The sequence below is a fragment of the Geotrypetes seraphini genome, chromosome 3 (genome assembly GCF_902459505.1).
Source record: "Geotrypetes seraphini chromosome 3, aGeoSer1.1, whole genome shotgun sequence".
Lineage (NCBI taxonomy): Eukaryota > Metazoa > Chordata > Amphibia > Gymnophiona > Dermophiidae > Geotrypetes > Geotrypetes seraphini.
Genome location: NC_047086.1, coordinates 367,301,111 through 367,324,003, shown reverse-complemented (window position 1 = coordinate 367,324,003; position 22,893 = coordinate 367,301,111). Strand labels below are relative to the sequence as shown.

The 22,893-nt window shown below is 43.7% G+C and overlaps 1 protein-coding gene across 1 annotated transcript in view; it reads right to left on the bottom strand.

The window, feature by feature from the left end:
* Window positions 1–6,307: 6,307 nt before the first annotated feature.
* The window catches only part of MALL (mal, T cell differentiation protein like), a 58,173-nt gene continuing 41,587 nt past the window's right edge, over window positions 6,308–22,893 (bottom strand). Inside the window, exons 2-4 of the mRNA XM_033939468.1 lie at window positions 20,736–20,906; window positions 13,740–13,874; window positions 6,308–7,263 (exon numbers count right to left, since the gene is read on the bottom strand). Of these exons, the coding sequence (XP_033795359.1) occupies window positions 7,201–7,263; window positions 13,740–13,874; window positions 20,736–20,906 (369 nt within the window). The 3' untranslated portion in view covers window positions 6,308–7,200. The remainder of the gene's footprint in view (window positions 7,264–13,739; window positions 13,875–20,735; window positions 20,907–22,893) is intronic.

Sequence of the window (22,893 nt, the reverse complement as noted above, 5' to 3'; positions counted from 1 at the left end):
TATCCTTAAAGTGTTGTAGAATTAATATTAGTATTAACTTTTTATGTTTAATACCCAATCTGAACAAGCAGTTCAAGGCGGTTTACAAAATTTGTAGTATGGATAAGCTTGAAATCTTTTGATGATCCTCAGAGCTTTCTTGCAGTCACATTGCGGCCTAAAACTAAAACAAATCTTACTCCCAATGCAATAAGCTACTGGCATGCAAGGATGTGGTGCAGTGATTAGCGCTGCAGCCTTACTACCCTGAGGTTGTGGGTTCAAATCCCACACTGCTCCTTGTGACCCTGGGCAAGTCACTTAAGCCCAGATTCACTAACCTGCCTGATCGGGCCCGATCTGGGCAAGTCCAACGAATTCAGGAAAGAAAAATATGTAGATGGGGGGTGATCAGAGGAACGCCCCCATCTGCCTGCACAGATCACTCTTGTGCAATCCGCACGCATGTGCAGACCATCTGTAGATGGTCTGCACATGCCCGTCGGAGCTGCAATTTTTTTTTTTTTTAACTGGACATCTGGGCCAGCTTTTTTATTTTTCTTTTGCCCATGGTTTTAACCCGCTAGAAGCCCGCGGGTTAAAACCATGGGCTAGTACTGCAGGGCAGGCAGGTCTGGATAGCGGGAGGCAGATGGGACAGCGGGAGGCAGATCTGGACAGCGGGAGGCATTCGGGGCAGCAAGAGATTGGGGCTGACAGGGCAGAGAGCAGAGCAGCAGAAGGCAGGGCAGCCGGAAAGGGCTTGAGCGACTGGTCCTCAGCAGTCGCTTCTTTTGTGATCGGCCAGCCCAGTCGCTGTGCCTGAAAAATGTTGGTGAATCGCTGCCCTGATAGATTTGCATGCCATTTCCCTAATTTGCATGTGTAGATCGGATCGGGTGCGACCAGAAGGTTAGTGAATCGGGTCGGGGTCGCAAACCGATCGGTACACGATCAGTTTGCTTAGTGAATCTAGCCTTTAATCTCCCACTGCCCTAGGTATGACAGATAGGGAAAAGTGCTTGCATACCTGAATGTAAACCACTTAGGCTATAAGTGGTATATGATAAATAAATAAAATACTGTAGTGTCAAAAAGTGTGTGCTCTCTGAAAAAAAAAAAAAACCAATGCACTCTGCTTTGTAGGATACACTATAGTCCAGAACTCCTCCCCACAATATCTTCTATATTACAACTGTTTATTAACAAAAGTCTTCAGGCCCTCAGAAGTGCCACCAGATGCTCAATTATGTCTCATAGCAACTGGCTTTATGCCCCCTATCGTCATCGGGTCTCTTTAGTTTTTTAAAGATTTTTTTCTGGAATGCTATATTTTCGTGTTAATTCAATAAATAGTTGATAGAACTTATCTTGGGTAGTTCAGCCAAGAGGGATAGAGTACTGCCAACATGTTTCACCCTATTCGGGTTTCCTCAGGGCACAATCCCTACAATAAAACATAACTTAAGTGCTCAATGCTTACTAAAATTCATTGCATCAACCAAAAACAACTAAACTATTGGCTTACCTCAGAACTGTGTGTGCTCTATATGACGTGGCCACCCGAATGAATGATCTAAGATGGCCGCGGCATGTATTGTGTCTCATTAAATACTCTACATGCACAGCTGGGGCTGATGTCATCCAATCAGCTCGGGAATGCAGTGGTAACCACAAAACCGATGGTCCCAGGCTAGGCATACTTGAACACAAATAAACACTCCTGCTCTTACAATACTTAAGACATGCTGAAAATGTGCTGGGGATGTGGGGACCCAGTGAGACCTCACCAGAGGGATTGCCACTCGAGCTCCAGATTGAGCCCGTGGGGTATCACTGAATCTAGTTGATAGATCCATCTCTGTTCAAGAAAGTTAAGCTTAGCTTCCAAATTCCCCTCCTCTTCCTGGCTGTCAATCACATCAATGATTCGCCATTTGATTTGATCTGTAGTGTGTTGTTTATCCAGCCAGTGTGGAACTAGTGGAGCTGTTAACGTCCCAGTGGATATCCGGGATTTATGCTCATTTAATCTTAAATGAACCGGCCGTTTGGTGCGTCCCACATATACCAGGGGACACGGACAGACAATTACATAGACCACCCAGTTAGATTTACATGTGGTGTGGACTCTGGCACGGATGGAATGTCTGGTGTGTGGGTCCTGCCAAACACTCCCTGCCAGGGTTTTGTCACACCACTGGCAATGGGAACACTGAGAATGAACAGCTTGATCAGTGGTAAGATCCCTTCTACGATTTAGCAATTGTCCTATGGTGGTACCCTTAGTATACGCTATTAGAGGGAATTCCTCCAGACCCCTAAGAGTTCTAAATATGGGCCAATGTGCTCTAATGGAACCAACCACACTCCTAACTGCATCGTAAAAAGGAGTGTTTATTTGTGTTCAAGTATGCCTAGCCTGGGACCATCGGTTTTGTGGTTACCACTGCATTCCCGAGCTGATTGGATGACATCAGCCCCAGCTGTGCATGTAGAGTATTTAATGAGACACAATACATGCCGCGGCCATCTTAGATCATTCATTCGGGTGGCCACGTCGTATAGAGCACACACAGTTCTGAGGTAAGCCAATAGTTTAGTTGTTTTTGGTTGATGCAATGAATTTTAGTAAGCATTGAGCACTTAAGTTATGTTTTATTGTAGGGATTGTGCCCTGAGGAAACCCGAATAGGGTGAAACATGTTGGCAGTACTCTATCCCTCTTGGCTGAACCACCCAAGATAAGTTCTAACTTTAATCAACTATTTATTGAATTAACACGAAAATTTAGCATTGCAGAAAAAAACTTTAAAAAACTAAAGAGACCCGATTTTGCCAGTTGCTATGAGACATAATTGAGCATCTGGTGGCACCTCTGAGGGCCTGAAGACTTTTGTTAATAAACAGTTGTAATATAGAAGATATTGTGGGGAGGGCTATAGTGTATCCCACCCCTTAGGTTGCAACAGTATGCATTCTTCTATAAATATTTCCCATCTATAAGCCTATATACTAACTCTGCTTTGTAGGGTCATGAAATGGTTAACTGTTGTTTGAAATACACTAACATAGAAACATGAAGGCCAAATGGCCCATCTAATCTGCCCAACCGCAGTAACCATTATCTCTTTCTCTCCCACAAGCTTATCCCATGCCTTCTTGAATTCAGACACAGTCTCTGTTTCCACCACCTCTTCCAGGAGACTGTTCCACGCATCTACCACCCTTTCTGTAAAAAAGTATTTCCTTTGATTACTCATAGAAACATAGAAGATGACAGCAGAAAAGGCTACAGCCCATCGTCTGCCCACTCTGCTTACCCACCCCCTGTCTATGCCTAATGACCCAATTTCCTTATCTTGACCCTCGTAGGGATCCCACATGGGTATCCCATTTATTCTTAAAGTCTGGCACGCTGTCTGCCTCGATCACCTGCACTGGAAGCTTGTTCCAATGATCAACCACTCTCTCTGTGAAGAAATACTTTCTGGTGTCGCCATGAAATTTTCCGCCCCTGAGTTTGAGCGGGTGCCCTCTTGTGGCCGAGGGTCCCTTGAGAAAGAAAATATCATCTTCCACTTCGACACGTCCCGTGAGGTACTTAAATGTTTCGATCATGTCTCCCCTCTCCCTACGTTCCTCGAGAATGTAGAGCTGCAATTTGTTCAGTCTCTCTTCGTACAAGAGACCCTTGAGCCCCGAGATCATCCTAGTGGCCGTTCGCTAAACCAATTCAATTCTGCGTACATCTTTACTGTAATGTGGCCTCCAGAATTGCACACAGTACTCCAGATGAGGTCTCACCATGGCCCTGTACAACGGCATTATAACTTCAGGCTTTCGGCTGACGAAACTTCTATTGATACAACCCAATATCTGCCTTGCCTATCACCTCTTATTGCTACATTGCAATTTTCTTCCTTCCTGTCAGTGTGTGAGCAGGGATTGGCTCATGCACCAACAGGAAGGAAGATTTTTTTTTTTTTTAAACCATACGCCAGATTCCCAACTTTTTTCCTGATTCCTTCTTCCTGAAACTCTTGATTCTCTTCCACTAGGCCCCGAGATCTTCCCATACTACTCAGATCCCCCCATAAGCCATATCGGTAACCCAGGAGGGTTTCCCAGACCTCCCACCAGCAGTCCCACCCAACCAAACCTGCTGACACTCCCCCTCTTTCCCCTCATGTCTATGAGTTAGGCGGTAGGCATGGCACGATACCCACTCGTTCCTGCCTGCATGCTGCCATCTTGAAAAATACACAACACCTGATCCCATGTCTGTGCCAAATAAGGCAGTTATTGTGAGATGGGAGGTAGGGGTCTTAAGGGGTCTACTTGTGCCACCCTCTGCTCCTACCATGCATTTTCACACCAACTTGATTTGATATAAACATTCGGTGCTAAAAAGAGACTAAAAAATTGGACTAGGTGTTAGCTCAGTTATTTTTGTATCTGGAGCAATTTGTAATGCTGTAGGGTCATGAAATGGTTAACTGTTGTTTAAAATATTGCTCTGGTCTACATAGCTGAAGAAAGTGTACAATCTATTGATTTCATCTGCCTAAAATGTATGTCCCTACCTTACCACATTGTAAGCTGAATAGATAAGAGTTTGAGCCATGATGTACCCTGCCCTTCTGTACATTTAACATTTAGAACTGTAAGAGTTAGATAAGTGACCTGCTAGTGTGAGCTTAGGACCAATAATAATTGTAGAAAAGTTATAGAAGTAACAAATTAAAATTGTAGTTTTTGCATATATTAGTTTGCAAATAGGGCATAAAAATCCATGTATTCCTGTTTCTGACACTCTAGTAGGCAGGCTATTAACTGCACTAGAGTCCGGTATACCGTAATAAATTTCTTGTACTTTCTTCACGCCTCTGACTTTGTGTGTCCAAGTGACCTTTCAATGCAGCATGTGTTTTGGCTGCCCATCGCACTAACCTTTAGCGGCGTGGTTTTAGACTGATTTCCCCACACTAATCTTTCTCCATGCATTGGGGAGTAAGAGAATAGCGCAGGAAAACCAAGAGTAAACCGCTGCGCTTATTGCATCAGTCCAGCAGCGAGACATTGCCTTTAATTGTCTCCTCTCATCTCATCTCAAACTCTTCTGGAGCCTTTAAGTTTTCTTATGTCAAAAGCAAAGCACAGGATGGCAAACCCCAAAATGAAGGTTTACCAGAAAGGGTGTCAGGTCAAAAGCGCGCCGGGACAAAGGCGCGCGCAGACAATTGAGCGCAGCGCCGCAAAAAATGACTGTTTTTAGGGCTCCGATGGGGGGGCGTGGGGGGGAACCCCCCCACACACTTTACTTAATAGAGATCGTGCCGCGTTGTGGGCGCGTTGTGGGGGGTTTGGGGGGTTGTAACCCCCCACATTTTACTGAAAACTTCACTTTTTCCCTGTTTTTAGGGAAAAAGTTAAGTTTACAGTAAAATGTGGAGGGTTACAGCCCCCCAGACCCCCCACAACGCCGGCGCGATCTCTATTAAATAAACTGGGGGGGCTCCCCAACAAAACCTCCCGTCAGAGCCCCTAAAAACTGTAATTTTCTTCGGCGCGCGCCTCCGTCTTGCGCTCAGTTGTCGGCGCGCGTCTTTGTCTTTCGCGGGGTTGTCTATGAACCCCAGAAAGGCAACACTTTGGGGGGTCATCAGGCCATCCTAATATAGTGTGGCCTCTCCCCATCCAAACCACAAGATATTGATACTGAAAATAACTGATTCACATAGTCATAACGTGCACATAATTGGTGACCAAAAGTCCATTTTATTAGTACTAATCCTCGTTCATTGACTTACTCATAACATAAATAGTTGGAGTACAGCTTTAGCTCTTATTTTTGTGTGAAACATCCAATCATTTATACTATTAGCAGTATGGTTATTCATTTGAACAATGAAAGCTGGACAGTCCTATCATCCATCCCTTGAGCAAAAACATATGTGTATTTCATTAAGTCCAAAAGAAAAGTATGAAGCAATTAAGAGAACAAATAAATACATTAATAACAGTTTGGCATATATAAATATGCTTCTTCAAAATACAATGATTTTCATATCAAATAGACAAAATCCTTGCTTTCTAGCATTTCATCAACCATGAAGTTTCATACTTGCAGACTTATCACAAACAGTAATTGACAAGCATAGCTCGACTAACCTTTTAAGGGATAACTACCCAACTTGTTTTTCACCCAAATAGTTACATTTCTGTACATGGAATAGCTGAATGCGACTCCGGCAAAACTGAATAGATAATTTATTTGGAACATCTCTGCAAGTTCTACATTCCGCAGCTAGCATCTAAAATATTGCTTTGTTGGGGGGGGGTGGGGTGTTATTATTCTGGACTCTACGTCAGGTGAAGTTCCCGATATGCCTCAGGGCAAAGAAAGCAATTTGATCTCTTTGATTCTACAGTAGAGTTAGAGCTGGGGTTGACGTTGGGCCCTGTGTAGTCTCAACTAGCTGATCCAGGGATCGCTTTACCCTACTGCACGATTGGACTTGCATTCCTGACTGTACTAAGAAAGATGGGACTGCAAGTACGTGTTTGCAACGGGGCAAAGCCAGAACTGGATTTATTTCTATGAGGTCACAGGATTTATGAGGTCACAGGATTTATTTCTATGAGGTCACAGTATTTCTTAGCCTTACAAACTATTTCCTTTCCTAGTACAGTATTGCAGTTACCCACAGACATCCCATTTACAATATTTAAGAAATTTATTTTGGTTACTATAACAAAATAATTAGTGTTTCCAGTGTCTTTTCCCCCTGACTTTCATATAGCACTTTTTCAGCATGGCACTGTGTAACATCATCTCCAATGCATCATGGGAGTTTAAACCTCTAAAACGCACCTTTTCATTGTTCTTTAAATTATAACATTTTATTCTACATACAAGACATTCAAACATCATCACAGTATCTGAAAAAACCTATCACAAGGTAAGATCGTATTTCAGTTATTTTCACGGGGCAGTAGTTGTGGTTTGTGAGACCTTTTCTTTAAACATTATCAAAATGCATTCTTATTGTAAACCAAAATTACGAGGGGCCGAGGGGATTACATATTTAGTACGATCAACATCTCTGTATGACTAGGGATGAATATGAAATATGTTTTATTAAACATGAAACATCCAGGCATGACTGTTCTGTTCTCCGTCCTCACTGGTTCGACCTGTTTAGCTTCCGTGAGTCTTTAATGCACATAGGACTGAAAACTGTGCAACACATATAGGAGTGTTGTGACGAAGGCAAAAATCTGAAAATGTGCAAAAAAGTAAAGAATTAAAGAATATACTCTAAAGCAGCAATTATCTGTGCTGTATCATAATCTAAATACTACAGTTTGTTCTCCAAGTGGTCAGGTCAAACTTGACCCTGATGCTCAAAAGACTGGTTGTAGCAAGTTAGTTCAGCTTCTAATGCACAAAAGGGTTCTTGGGGCTTTTATGGATTGCAGAAGCAGCCACCGAGAATCCTAGGCAAATGTTATTACAAGGAGCTCATTAGTATTAAAATGAGCACAGCAGGGGATGCCCACCTCTTACTGTGCCAAATTTTCCAGCAGGTCTGGAGCTGTCAGTAGCTTCAATTTTGCTTGAAGAAGAGCTGTTTGGGTGTGTCCTGCACATAACAGCAGCGTCCTGATCATAGGCAAGGGACCCACATGCGCATAAAACAAGCACTTCCTTTATAAAAACTTGAATCTGCCCAAGAGGCGGACCGTCTGATCACTCCAGAGATAAATTTGACTGAATTTTTAGAAGATACACAGGATATGATTCAGAGTCGGTCCACCCTGGTAATAACATGCATGAGCGAGATGGATAAGATGACAATAATGAGACTTTACTTTAAAAACAGGTTAATGAAATTTTGTGGGGATTTGGTTAGGATCTTTCCGGATGTATCCAGAACCACACAGTTGAGGAGGAAAGAATTTTTGAAATTGAAGGATAGAGTCTTGGCACTGGATGCATCCTTTTACCTGAAATTTCCCTGTAAATGTCTAATTAAGCTACAAGATATTGAATATTGCTTTTGGGATCCTATACAGGTACAACAATTTTTACTTGCAAGAGAAAAGAAATAGGAATGAGATTTGTTTCACAGTGCTGAGAAACATGAGGAGAATTAATACAAATAGTATCCCAGTTTAAGGAATGATTCAGGGTCCATTATATGAACCAAGAATTAATTTCCTTTGTATTTCTTGAATTTCATTTTGTTAAAACAGTAAGATATGCTCCCCATTAATGTGGGCTTGAAAGGAGCTTTGTATGTATGATTTGATTATGTGTAGATCTAATGTGATTTCCTTTTTCTTTTGAAATTATTGGATATTGTAATGTATTCAAAATTATAAATAAAAAAAAAACAAAAACAAGCACAAACAGCTGTGTCCAAATTGTAAAAAAAAAAGACATCTGAACTTGCCACAACAAAAAGAGGCTTCAGCTGCGGCTATAAGGGTTTCTTATCTTTGTTTTTGCTCTTGTTGCAGCTTGCAGTGCCAGAGCATAGCTCTGCAGTATACTGGGCCTACGCAAAATAGCTGTGCCTAACAGTCAGCTCTTGTGCGCAGGTACCAGGCACAGTTCCTCCCCCCCTTAGCATAAATAGCTTGCATATAATTTGCATGTTGTTATTTGCGCTGAGCATAGCCCTGCGAATGTAAGTCGCAGCTCTGTGCATCCCGACCTTTGAGTCTATTCAAGTTATCTGACCACTGTTTATCTCCAAAGGTGAGAAATTCTACCCGTTTTTACAGTACGTTCCCTTAATCTTTTTCCATGTAGATCCATGAAATGGGTGCATGCATTGTCCTGCGTTTCATCAATCATTTCAGCAGAATATACCCCTGGATTCTATATGGCACTGATAATTGGGTGCTAATAATCACTTATCAGCGCTAAACAGCAAGGATTACAATTTACATGTGCCTCTCGCTAGGTGCTAGTCTATAAACATTCGCCTATAAATTCTAGAGCTTGGGTCCAAAAAGGAGACCTGGTCCTAGGAGGGCCAGGGGTGGGACATGAGCGTTCCAATAATTTGCGCACAGTATTATAGATTTCGAGGGATCTGCGCCTAATTTAGGTGTGGCGATTTACACCAGGTTCCAGCTCGTGCCTAAAAGTTAGGTGTGGATCGCGGCTCTAGGCACTATTTTATGAATGGTACCCGATTTGGAGCACCATTGATACGAGGGGGGCCGCTGAAAAGTTCTCAGCCCAACCAAGAAGAGAATGATGTGGAGCCATGAAACTTGCAAATTATTCCACACTTTTCTTGACACTTTTCATTTCAGTGAGGCAAATGCATCTAGCAAATGGGCACATGTACAGGGAAACCAAGCCACTGTGACATCACCGATGAGGTTGGCTCTTAGGCATTGGTGGAATGAGGCATTATGACATCACAATACGAGGGTCTGCTGAAAAGTTCTCAGCCCAACCAAGACGAGAATGATGTGGAGCCATGAAACTTGCAAATTATTCCACACTTTTCTTGACACTTTTCATTTCAGTGAGGCAAATGCATCTAGCACATGTACAGGAAACCAAGCCACTGTGACAAATGGGCACATGTACAGGGAAACCAAGCCACTGTGACATCACCGATGAGGTTGGCTCTTAGGCATTGGTGGAATGAGGCATTATGACATCAGAATACGAGGGTCTGCTGAAAAGTTCTCAGCCCAACCAAGAAGAGAACGATGTGGAGCCCTGAAACTTAGAAGTTATTTCTCACTTTTCTTGACACTTTTTGTTTCATTTCATAACAGCCTGGCATTGAATATCCATGTAAAACAAAAGAACTAAACTATATATATTTTTTTTTTATTTGTTCATTTTTCTATACTGTTCTCCCAGGAGAGCTCAGAACAGTTTACATAAATGTATTCAGGTACTATAATATATAGTGAAAGACCCCTACAGGAAGATTACAATCAATTTCTGTTGCTGAGCCTTTCTGGACATTTTCTTTCTTGGGGGGCGGGTGTTGCTTGTTTGTTGTTGATTTGTGAGGAACCGCTTAGAAAACCTTGATAGGCGGTATATAAAATCCTAATAATAATAAACTTTAAAAAAAACATTGAGGCCAGGACTCTTGAGATAGCTGAGTGTGGATATGCGGACTGTTTCCTTATAATAGAACATTTTTTTGATTGGATTTGTCCTGCAGTACTCCTATATGGAAGAAGAATAGTTGCAATCTTGAATGACTGAAGTATCTTGATATTGGATGGTTGGTGGAGTTTTTTGAGACCAATGACTGAATAATTTATTTGGAACATCTCTGCAAGTTCTACATTCCGCAGCTAGCATCTAAAATATTGCTTTGTTGGGGGGGGGGTGTTATTATTCTGGACTCTACGTCAGGTGAAGTTCCCGATATGCCTCAGGGCAAAGAAAGCAATTTGATCTCTTTGATTCTACAGTAGAGTTAGAGCTGGGGTTGACGTTGGGCCCTGTGTAGTCTCAACTAGCTGATCCAGGGATCGCTTTACCCTACTGCACGATTGGACTTGCATTCCTGACTGTACTAAGAAAGATGGGACTGCAAGTACGTGTTTGCAACGGGGCAAAGCCAGAACTGGATTTATTTCTATGAGGTCACAGGATTTATGAGGTCACAGGATTTATTTCTATGAGGTCACAGTATTTCTTAGCCTTACAAACTATTTCCTTTCCTAGTACAGTATTGCAGTTACCCACAGACATCCCATTTACAATATTTAAGAAATTTATTTTGGTTACTATAACAAAATAATTAGTGTTTCCAGTGTCTTTTCCCCCTGACTTTCATATAGCACTGTAATGACTGTATTGGAGCCCCTATTTGCATGATTTACGGCCTCTTTTACAAAGCCGTGCTAGCGGCTGCGCTGCGCTAATGGCCCCAAAGCCCATAGAGATTTAAAGGGCTTTGGGGCCGTTACCTCGAGGCATCCACTAGCGCGGCTTTGTAAAAGAGGCCGTTAATGCGCTATACATTGTGGGAGGTAAATTTTCTGAGGTCTTTTTGAAATTGATTGTAATCTTCCTGTCGGGGTTTTTCACTCTATATTTTATCGAATATCCATGTTCAGCGCTGATGGTGCGAGATAGCCAGACTTCCTCCCGCAGTCTGAATATTAGTTCCTTTATGAGGGGGTGCTGAAAAGTTCTCAGCCCAACCAAGAAGAGAATGATGTGGAGCCATGAAACTTGCAAGTTATTCCACACTTTTCTTGACCCTTTTCATTTCAGTGAGGCAAATGCATCTAGCAAATGGGCACATGTACAGGGAAACCAAGCCATTGTGACATCACCGATGAGGTTGGCTCTTAGGCATTGGTGGAATGAGGCATTATGACATCACAATACGATGGTCTGCTGAAAAGATCTCAGCCCAACCAAGAAGAGAGTGATGTGGATATGGTTCAGTGATTTGAAACAATGTCAAAAAACATAGAATTTCATTTCTGCAAATTGGCACTTGACACAATAAGACAGTGGTCTCAAACTCAAACCCTTTGCAGGGCCACATTTTGGATTTGTAGGTATTTGGAAGGCCTTAGAAAAAAAACAGTTAATGTCTAATTAAAGAAATGACAATTTTGCATGAGGTAAAACTCTTTATAGTTTATAAATCTTTCCTTTTGGCTAAGTCTTAACAATAATATTGTCATTTATAGCTAAAGAGACATGTGATCAAGAAACTGTTTTATTTTACTTTTGTGATTATGATAAACATACCGAGGGCCTCAAAATAGTATCTGGCGGGCCGCATGTGGCCCCCGGGCCACGAGTTTGAGACCACTGCAATAAGACAACACTCTTTTCAGCTACAGTGGCAAAATAACGCTCAGAATATAGGAAGCTGGTTGGTTGGGCTGAGAACTTTCCAGCACCCCCTCGTAAGTCCAATGCCACTAATAAGGACTTAAAGGGGTTTGGAAATAAGCCTTTCAGTTGCCCTTCACATGTATAGCTGCTGCCTGACTATTAACTTCATAATTGCTGGCATTATACTGTATATGTGAAGGTAATCACCAGGATGAACATATGGAGGTTGCTCTTTTTCTTCACATGTAGGTCTTTGGAATCAATGCTTCTGCCATATATGTCGGCAAAATTCTATATTCACCAGAGCCTTCTGAGAAACACTGAGGTAATTGTGAATGTCTGAACTTACAAGTCCCAATTCCGACCTCAATGTCCTATGGAAAATTAGGTTTTCAACAAGGATAAAACTGATTTAGTGCATTGTTAGACACACAATTTGGGGAACCAAAACCAGAAACCTAATGCACAAGGCTCTCCGTTTTCTTCTATTCTTTTTAATGATTTATTTTTTCTAGTTCTCGGGGGTTACTACTTAAGTCTATGAATCTATCATACTACATCCATGCTGATGTGCAAATCATATTTCCTTTGATGTCCACATTGATTTAAATTCTGACTCTAAACAACGAACATAGGCCTCCTTTTATCAAGCTGCAGTAGAGCATTTTAATGCTGGCCGGCGAGGTAAATGCTCTGACACTCATTCAATTCTTATGAGTATCGGAGCATTTACCTCACTAGCCAGCACTATAGTGCTCCATCGTGGCTTGATATAAGGGGGCCATATTCCTTTGTCAACATCTGTTTAGTCTGGGTGCGTGATTGGGCTCAGATTTAAGTCATGCATCACAATTTTAATTGCTTCTACTTGTACTCAATTATGCTTTATTTGTCAGATTTCTATTGATGATTTACCCAAAAATTGTTCATGCTTTTATCTTCTTTAAATTAGATTCATGTAATATTTTGTCTATGAACATCATGAAAAAAACATCTGGCTACATCTTATTCAACATTCGTCAGCAAGGGTTACCCGGCAGCGAGACTTGAGAAGGTGATTCCACTTTTACTCTCTTTCCAGTGGTTGCCAATGTTAGCTAAAATCGAGATTAAGTTTCTGCGTTGGCCTTTTAAGATACTCCGTGGAATAAGTCCATAGTTTTCTTTAGCCCTTTTGATTCAATTACCATCAAGATTGAATCTTAATGGTCGATATTCATTCGGCTTCATCCATTAGGCTAGCATCCTCTTGTACAAAAACGGTTAAATCAGTTGCTCCCAGTTTACAGAATTCTGTTCCACTTTTGAGAATCGAACCTTTCTATCTGAGGTTTCGTAAATTGCTAAACACCTGGTTATTCTCTAAATATGTGAACTGAATTCGGCAGAAGATTGTTCTACTTTTTTTAATTTTAATTGTAAACTGTCTATTAAAATATGTTTTATTAAAATATGGGAGCCATTAACATCTTTCTGTCATGATTAGATGCCATTTTTCTATTAATTATACACCATTTAGTATTGGGCGGGGGGAGGGTTTCAAATATATGATCTTATAATGAATAGAAGGATTTGAGGGAGGGTGGGATGAGGGTTACATTTTTAATTATAAGGTATAATGATAAGATGTTCAAGTGCTCAAACTAATTGTGTTTATTATGAATATTTGTACACTTGATGAAAGTTTTAAAATGAATAAAGAATTTAAAAAAAAAAAAATTGTAAACTGTCTAATGGTACATAAGAGTTTACAGTATATCGCTAGTCTAACCCCCCTCTTTTACTAAGGTGCGCTAATCGAATTAGCGCGCAGTAAATGCTAATGCGTCCATAGACTAACATGCACGCATTAGCGCACCTTAGTAAAAAGAGGGCCTAAATCTTTAAGCAGTGAACTTACTGAGGCGGCAGCATCTAGATGGTACGTAACACGGTTCCAGCCAACGTGGCCTTTTTCATACATTATCGTTGCATTGACTTGAAGAACAGCGGCACTCAAATAAAAGATTGCAGTGATCCCGTGGTAAATTACATCCTGGAAGAAACAAACAGCAATACAATTACAAAGCAAAGACAGTTGGGGGGGAAAAACGCATCAGTGAAAGAGGGGCCAAAGTTTGCCACTTCTGAGACTGGTGGGTAATAATTTTAAGTGAGTGCCTCCTTTTAAGCACCCCCCATACTAGAGAGTTGCGCAGGGACAGAAATCCCACCCATCCCTGCCCGTCCCCTCCAGGATCCTCTCCGTCCCTGCCAAGATCCTCTCCGTCCCCACCCGTCCCCGTCAGGATCCTCTCCGTCCCCACCCATCCCCGCATGGAATTACCTCCATCCCCGCCCGTCTCTGCCAGGATCCTCTCCGTCCCCACCCATCCCCGTCAGGATCCTCTCTGTCCCCACCCATCCCCGCATGGAATTACCTCCATCCCCGCCCGTCTCTGCCAGGATCCTCTCCGTCCCCACCCATCCCCGTCAGGATCCTCTCTGTCCCCACCCATCCCCGCATGGAATTACCTCCATCCCCGCCCGTCTCTGCCAGGATCCTCTCCGTCCCCACCCATCCCCGTCAGGATCCTCTCCGTCCCCACCCATCCCCGCATGGAATTACCTCCATCCCCGCCCGTCTCTGCCAGGATCCTCTCCGTCCCCACCCATCCCCGTCAGGATCCTCTCCGTCCCCACCCATCCCCGCATGGAATTACCTCCATCCCCGCCCGTCTCTGCCAGGATCCTCTCCGTCCCCACCCATCCCCGTCAGGATCCTCTCCGTCCCCACCCATCCCCGCATGGAATTACCTCCATCCCCGCCCGTCTCTGCCAGGATCCTCTCCGTCCCCACCCATCCCCGTCAGGATCCTCTCCGTCCCCACCCATCCCCGCATGGAATTACCTCCATCCCCGCCCGTCCCCATAAAAAGCAGCAATTACTTCTGACAGGATCATCAATTCCACAGTTTCTTTTGTGTTTGCGCTGCTGTTTTCCTTGTGGAATCTCTTTGGTGGAACCCTTTTTTTGTTTTCTGTTCAGGTAATTAACTTATAAACCCCCTCTTTTACTAAGGCTGACGTGTCCATTATATTATAAGGACGAACCCTGCTTCCAAAGCCTTCCAACCTCGTGGGAGTACCGTTGGCTAGAGGGGGGTCCCCGTGGGAGTCCGGTGGGCCAGAGGGGGGTCCCCGTGGGAGTCCCGTGGGATAGGGGGGATTCCCACAGGACCCACGAGTCCCGCGATCCCCATTCCCATGCAGACCTCTACCCCATACTGCACAATGACACCCTATTTGATCTGGACACAGGGATTCTCTTATTGAATACTACCACCATCTGGTATTGAGGCACCTAAAATCTAAGGGGACCGATATTCACCCAGCGCTAGGCAGTGTGCCGTCTGCCTGACATCGGTGCTCGGCCTGAATAGTCAACGAAAGGCCATTTCCTGCGAACCGCATTGAATATCCGGTTTCATTTTTGACCGCGGCAACTTAACCGGTTATGCCGATATCCAGTGCTAACCGGTGAAGTGCTCAGCAGCTAAAGATAGGCCTGTTATTTGTGTGGCCTATTTTAGCGTCTAAACACAGCTGGCTAGGCATTGAATATCACGCTTAATCAGCTACGCCTTGTGACATAGGCAGTTAGCTATCTCACGCTGAATATCTACAATTAGGCTCCAACATGCTATTTAACTAGCCAAGAGCCATTACTGGCCGCTTAAATAGCTTTGACTATTGTGGGGGGAAGGTGCCCACACATTCACTAGTCATAAATCTGATGTAACTGAGGAAGCCAATATGTGGCAAGGGTGTGCGTAACTTACAGTGTATTATAAGTGGCAACACTGCGTATGTCTCTCTCATTTATTTATTTATTAACTGCCTTTTCATGAAGAGATTCACAATATACTGAACAGTAATCAGGATGTAAGCATTTTTCCAGGCTCACAGTCTTAACTGGGCACAATGGAATGTTAGGTGACTTGCCCCGAGTCACAGGGAGCAGGCTGGGATCAAACTCACAACTTCAGGGTGCTGAGCCAGCAGCTCTAACCAATAAGCCACTTCTCCCTTCCATGCTCCGCCCATGCAAATACCCCCCCCCCTACACACACACCACACACACACACCACACACACCATACACGCATACACCACACACACACATCACACACACACCACACACTCATACACTACACACACACTGAGAAAATAAAGGCGAAAGAGTTGGCGTTCATGAAATATAAAAAAAAACCCAAGAAGAGGAGAGCAGAAAGGACTACAGGGTGAAACTGAAAGAAGCCAAGAGAGAGATACGTTTGGCGAAGGCACAGGCGGAAGAACAAATGGCTAAAAATGTAAAAAAGGGAGATAAAAATTTTTTCAGATATATTAGTGAAAGGAGGAAGATAAAAAATGGAATTGCTAGGCTAAAAGATGCTGGGAACAAATATGTGGAGAGTGATGAGGAGAAAGCAAATGTGCTAAACAAATACTTCTGTTCACAGAAGAAAATCCTGGAGAAGGACCGAGATTGTCTGGCAAAGTTACACGAGAAAATGGAGTAGATTCTGCGCCGTTCACGGAGGAGGGTGTTTATGAGCAACTTGAAAAACTGAAGGTGGACAAAGCGATGGGACCAGACGGGATCCATCCCAGGATACTAAGGGAGCTCAGAGAGGTTCTGGCGAGTCCTATTAAAGACTTGTTCAACAAATCTCTGGAGACGGGAGTGATTCCTGGGGATTGGAGGAGAGCGGATGTGGTCCCTATTCATAAAAGTGGTCACAGGGATGAAGCAGGAAACTACAGGCCGGTGAGCCTCACTTCAGTTGTTGGAAAAATAATGGAAGTGTTGCTGAAAGAAAGGATAGTGTATTTCCTTGAATCTAATGGGTTACAGGATCCGAGGCAACATGGCTTTACAAAAGGTAAATCGTGCCAAACGAACCTGATTGAATTTTTTGATTGGGTGACCAGAGAGCTGGATCGAGGACATATGCTAGATGTAATTTACTTGGATTTCAGCAAAGCCTTTGATACAGTTCCTCATAGGAGGCTGTTGAACAAACTTGAAGGGCTGAAGTTAGGACCCAAAGTGGTGAACTGGGTCAGAAACTGGCTGTCGGACAGATGCCAGAGGGTGGTGGTTAATGGAAGTCGCTCGAAGGAAGGAAAGGTGACTAGTGGAGTCCCTCAGGGTTCGGTGCTGAAGGGTTAGAAGGAAAAGTGTGCCTTTTTGCAGATGATACCAAGATTTGTAACAGAGTAGACACCGAAGAGGGAGTGGAGAATATGAAAAAGGATCTGCAAAAGTTAGAGGAATGGTCTAATGCCTGGCAACTAAAATTCAATGCAAAGAAATGCAGAGTAATGCATTTGGGGATTAATAATAGGAAGGAACCGTATATGCTGGGAGGAGAGAAGCTGATATGCACGGACGGGGAGAGGGACCTTGGGGTGATAGTGTCCGAAGATCTAAAGGCGAAAAAACAGTGTGACAAGGCAGTGGCTGCTGCCAGAAGGATTCTGGGCTGTATAAAGAGAGGCGTAGTCAGTAGAAGGAAGAAGGTGTTGATGCCCCTGTACAGGTCATTGGTGAGGCCCCACTTGGAGTATTGTGTTCAGTTTTGGAGACCGTATCTGGCGAAACACGTAAGAAGACTTGAGGCGGTCCAGAGGAGGGCGACGAAAATGATAGGAGGCTTGCGCCAGAAGACGAATGAGGAGAGACTGGAAGCCCTGAATATGTATACCCTAGAAGAAAGGAGAGACAGGGGAGATATGATTCAGACGTTCAAATACTTAAAGGGTATTAACGTAGAACAAAATCTTTTCCAGAGAAAGGAAATGGTAAAAACCAGGGGACATAATTTGAGGTTGAGGGGTGGTAGATTCAGGGGCAATGTTAGGAAATTCTACTTTACGGAGAGGGTGGTGGATGCCTGGAATGCGCTCCCGAGAGAGGTGGTGGAGAGTAAAACTGTGACTGAGTTCAAAGAAGCGTGGGATGAACACAGAAGATTTAGAATCAGAAAATAATATTAAAGATTGAACTAGGCCAGTTACTGGGCAGACTTGTACGGTCTGCGTCTGTGTATGGCCGTTTGGAGGAGGATGGGCAGGGGAGGGCTTCAATGGCTGGGAGGGTGTAGATGGGCTGGAGTAAGTCTTAACAGAGATTTCGGCAGTTGGAACCCAAGCACAGTACCGGGTAAAGCTTTGGATTCTCGCCCAGAAATAGCTAAGAAGAAAAAAAAAAAAATTTTAAATTGAATCAGGTTGGGCAGACTGGATGGACCATTTGGGTCTTTATCTGCCGTCATCTACTATGTTACTATGTCACACCACACACACCACACACATACACACCACACACATACACATCACACACACACACCACACACACACCACACACATACACATCACACACACGCACACACCACACACACACTGCACACTCATACACTACACACACACCACACACATACACATCACACACACACCACACACACCCCATACACACCACACACACACACACACCACACACACACCACACACATACACATCACACACCATACACGCATAGACCACACACACACACCACACACATACACATCACACACACACCACACACTCATACACTACACACACACCATACACATACACATCACACACACACACCACACACATACACATCACACACACCACACACACACACACCACACACACACCACACACTCATACACTACACACACACCACACACATACACATCACACACACACCACACACATACACATCACACACATACCACACACCACACACACCCCACTCACACACCACACACTCATACACTACACACACACATACACACCACACACACACACCATACACACACCACATACACACAATGCACACACACACCATACACACACACACCACACACACCATACACACCCACCACACACTCCGTACACACACACACACACACACACCACACAGACACCACACACACACACACACACACCACACAGACACCACACACACACACACACACACACACACACACACACACCACACACACACACACACCACACACACCCCTTACAGTTCTGCTGGTATTCTGTACATTTAAGTGGGCCCCAGTTTTAGAATTGTGCTGCCAGTGAGTTGTGACTCATTTTATTTTTTGTGTTTCTACCCTGTGATTACAAAGCAGCTAAAGAGTTAGAGCAGCTTTCTGAGAATCAGGGTTCAGATCTCATTGCTACCGACTCCTTGTAACTTCGGGCAAGTCATTTAGCCTTCCACTGCCTCAGGTACAAATTGAGGAGCTCTTGTACTAAAGCTTAGTGCGCCCTAACGGACACTAGTGTGTGCTAGTGTTGCAGGTCTTATTGTGTACCAAATAGCCATGCAGCATTTAGGAGGAAGAGCCTAATGGTTAGTGCAGTGGGTTAAGTGACTTAACTCTCTTCTGCTCCAGGTGCAAAACTTAGACTGTGACCCACTAGAGACAGGGAAAGTGCCGGTGTATAACATGTACGTAAATCGCTCTGGCAGTTTATCAAATCCCCTCTTTTACTAAGGCTGACATGTCCATTATATTATAAGGACGAACCCTGCTTCCAAAGCCTTCCATGCAACCCAACAGGGAATCCCAGTTTCGCCAACAGCTGCTTCAGGGGTTGCGGAAGACTTTCAGACCTGTCTTTCATTGTGTTCGTATTTAATGTTTAATCCTCCATAGCCCCAGGTACGTTAGATAGATTGTGAGCCCACCGGGACAGATAGGGAAAATGCTTGAGTACCTGATTGTAAAACCGCTTAGATAACCTTGATAGGCGGTATATAAAAAAAAAAAAACCTAATAAACCTAATTAAACACAAGCGCAATGATAGGAACGCTCATATTTAATGTTCAAATTCGGTGGCACTATCCAGATAAGCAATTTAGACTCTCCTTTGTCCCAGGTCCAAAAATTTAGACTATGAGCCCACAAGGGATAGAGAAATTATAATATATGCTTTGAGTTGTACCGTTAGAAAGGTGGGATACCAACAACATGACTCTTGATCCCTCATATGGTGATTGCTTGCAGATGCCTTTTTACACATTGAACTCATGCAATGGTTGCTTTAAAAATGGGAATAAACACTGAAACAAAAAAAATATTGGTTCTAAAAATCAAAAGTTTTGAATAACTGCAATCCATGCCATAGACTGCATAATTTGGCAATTTTTTCAGTCTAAGTTTGGCTGAGCAATTAGTAAGAAGAGATTTGAATACATAAAATGAAAGAGATAGCCAAGAATCTTAACTGGAGGCCCAGTTTTCAGACAAATATTGCCTGGTCAGTGGTACCAGAACCCAAAGGCATATTGAGGGTAGGAGGTGCCTGGGGCGGTGACGCTCCCCCGTCCTCCTCTCTGCCCCCGCCCCCCCCCCCCCATTCAGCACACCCACCCTCTCCCCCCGTACCTTGTGAAATCTTTGCAAGCCTAAGCAGATTCTCCGTACTGCTGCTCATGCCGGCAATGGCTTTCCCTCTGACATCACTTCCTGGCCCCGTGACCCGGAGTGATTCCAGAGGGGAGTCAGGCCAGCGCGAGCAGCAGGCCTAAGAAGTTGCTTATGATGGCGAAGATTTAAAGAGGTACAGGGTGGGGGGATGGGAGGACGTGAGTGTGGCATGGGAGAGGTGCCAGCACCTCCACCAAGATGGCGCCCAGGGCAGTTCGCCCCTCTCCCCAACCCCCCTTACCACACACTGCTAGAACCTACATAATCAAGTTCAGAAACTGATTACCTATTCAACAACTTAGAGCTTTAAATTATATGATACTCATAGTTAATGAAATCAATAATGACAATAACTTGTATAATTGCAGCCTTACCACTATCCTCCAGGTGGCACAGTTATTTTTATGAAATCCAAAGAGGTACACCATCAGTAATATCAAGGAGAAGACAAATGAGCTCACTGCCACATACATAACCCATCCTTGGTTCTCTGGTATGTGGACATGGGTAGCAGCTACGAGGATCCATACCCAACCTCCAAATATCTGTCAGAAAAAGACCAAAGTATATAGTTATTGAGGAGTTACCTGCTTTCTGTTGCTTTGTTGAACAGAATTTTGGGTTCGCATGTGGTAGACCTACAAGTTTTGCAGAAGTTTTTGATTTGTGATTGTGACATGCCTGTCCCCATACCCAGAGGCGTAGCAATGATGAGAGGCGCCCGGGGCGGTGGCAACCTTCCCCCACCCCCCTGCCACACTCGCCATCTCGTTCTCCGAACCTTTTTTAACTTCTCCGACGCAAGCAGCATGCCTGTGTTGGTGTCGGTTCGCCCTTTGACGTCACTTCCTAGGCGCAGGACCCGGAAGTGACATCACAGGGAGTGCCGATGCTGACGTGAGCAACAATGTTCCCGCGCTGGAGAAGAAAAAATGGTACGGGGGAAGGCGAGGGACATGTGCGTGCATGCGCGCGCGCGGTAGGTGGCAGAGCAGGAAGCAGAAAGGAGGAGGGTTGCCAGTGCTCCTAGCAAGACGGCACCCAGGGCAGATCACCTCCCCCCTTACTATGCCTCTGCCTGTACCTTAAAATGCTAGAGAAGCTCAGGTTGCATTAGCCATTTTCTAATGGCTCTCCATATTCACGGCCAATCAGGAGAACTGAGTGTTTGCAATTAACATCCTAAAAATATTGCTGTCAATTTTCAAACAGATTGATGTTGACCATCTCCCACTGAGGCCCAGGTTCTGTAAATGGTGTCGTTATCAGTGGCCACCAATCGCATGTCAGTCACACAACGATGCCATTTGCAGAATTGCAGCTACATAAATGGTAGGCGCCGGAAATGTAGGCCTTAGTTTTAAACGCCTACCTTTCCGGTGCCTACCTTTCATGAGAATCGTGTCTGTGGAGGCGCCTGATAACACCTAATGCCACTACCAGCGTTGACCGCACCTGCAGCGGCGTTAAACATTATAAGGCGCTTCTGTAGACGGGATAATGGCGGCCTTTTAGGAGGTACCCTTAGGTGATTCCATTGTTCTTAAATTGTATTTCAATTGGTGCAGCCAATTAGTGCGCCGATTAAACCAAGTAAACCAATTACGTTAGGCACCGGTAAGGCACCTACCATCGCCTAACCTCATAAGCTGTTTACAGAATATGGATAATGGAGGGTCAAAAACACATCTAACTACTCCACCAATATCAGTATGAGTATAGTGGAGGGTGGATGGAGGGCAGAGCAGCAATATTATCTAGATAGGAGTGATTAGGTTTACATGATTGAGCCTCACTTTAAAACATATCTTCTTTTATTGCTCTTCAGAAAGTGAATTCCACAACGAAGAAACGACGCAGTTGAAAATCCTTTGATGCACCGATTCCAGTCTATGTATAGTCATTGAAGGGACAAGCAAGTTACTCTGGGAAGACTGAAGTGTGCGCAATGGAGAATAGCGAGAGAAAGCAATATTGTTAAATAAAGGATGTGTGAACACAGAGTACTGAAGGCTACAATTAGGATTTAGAATTTAATCCTTTAATGAATTTGGAGCCAGTGTTGTTCATTTAGCAAAGGTATAATTCCCATATAATCTGATTTCTTGGCACCAGAATGAGTTTCACTGCCATATTCTGAATTAATTCGAGCTGTTGACCAGTGTAAGTGGATAACCCTACATAAAGCAAATTTACACCGATTAAACCATGCGAACATAGAAACGTAAGACGTTCTATACTGGGTCAGACCAAAATTCCATTCAGCACAGTTTATGGAATTTGTCCAAACTTTTCTGAGAGACTTAAATCTGATACAATGAAGTTCTCCAAGGAAAGTACTCATCAAGTAATTGGCCTCGTAATATCTGGTACATTTACTTCAATAAAACACTTGATACATAGCCAGCAGCCTTCACAGAAGGCGACAAAAATAGTACAGGGTTTGTGCCAAAAGATGTATGAGAAGAGACTGGAAGACTTGACTGCAAGGCTTATTTTCCAAAGAGAAAATGTCCAAAAAAAGGCTTAAAG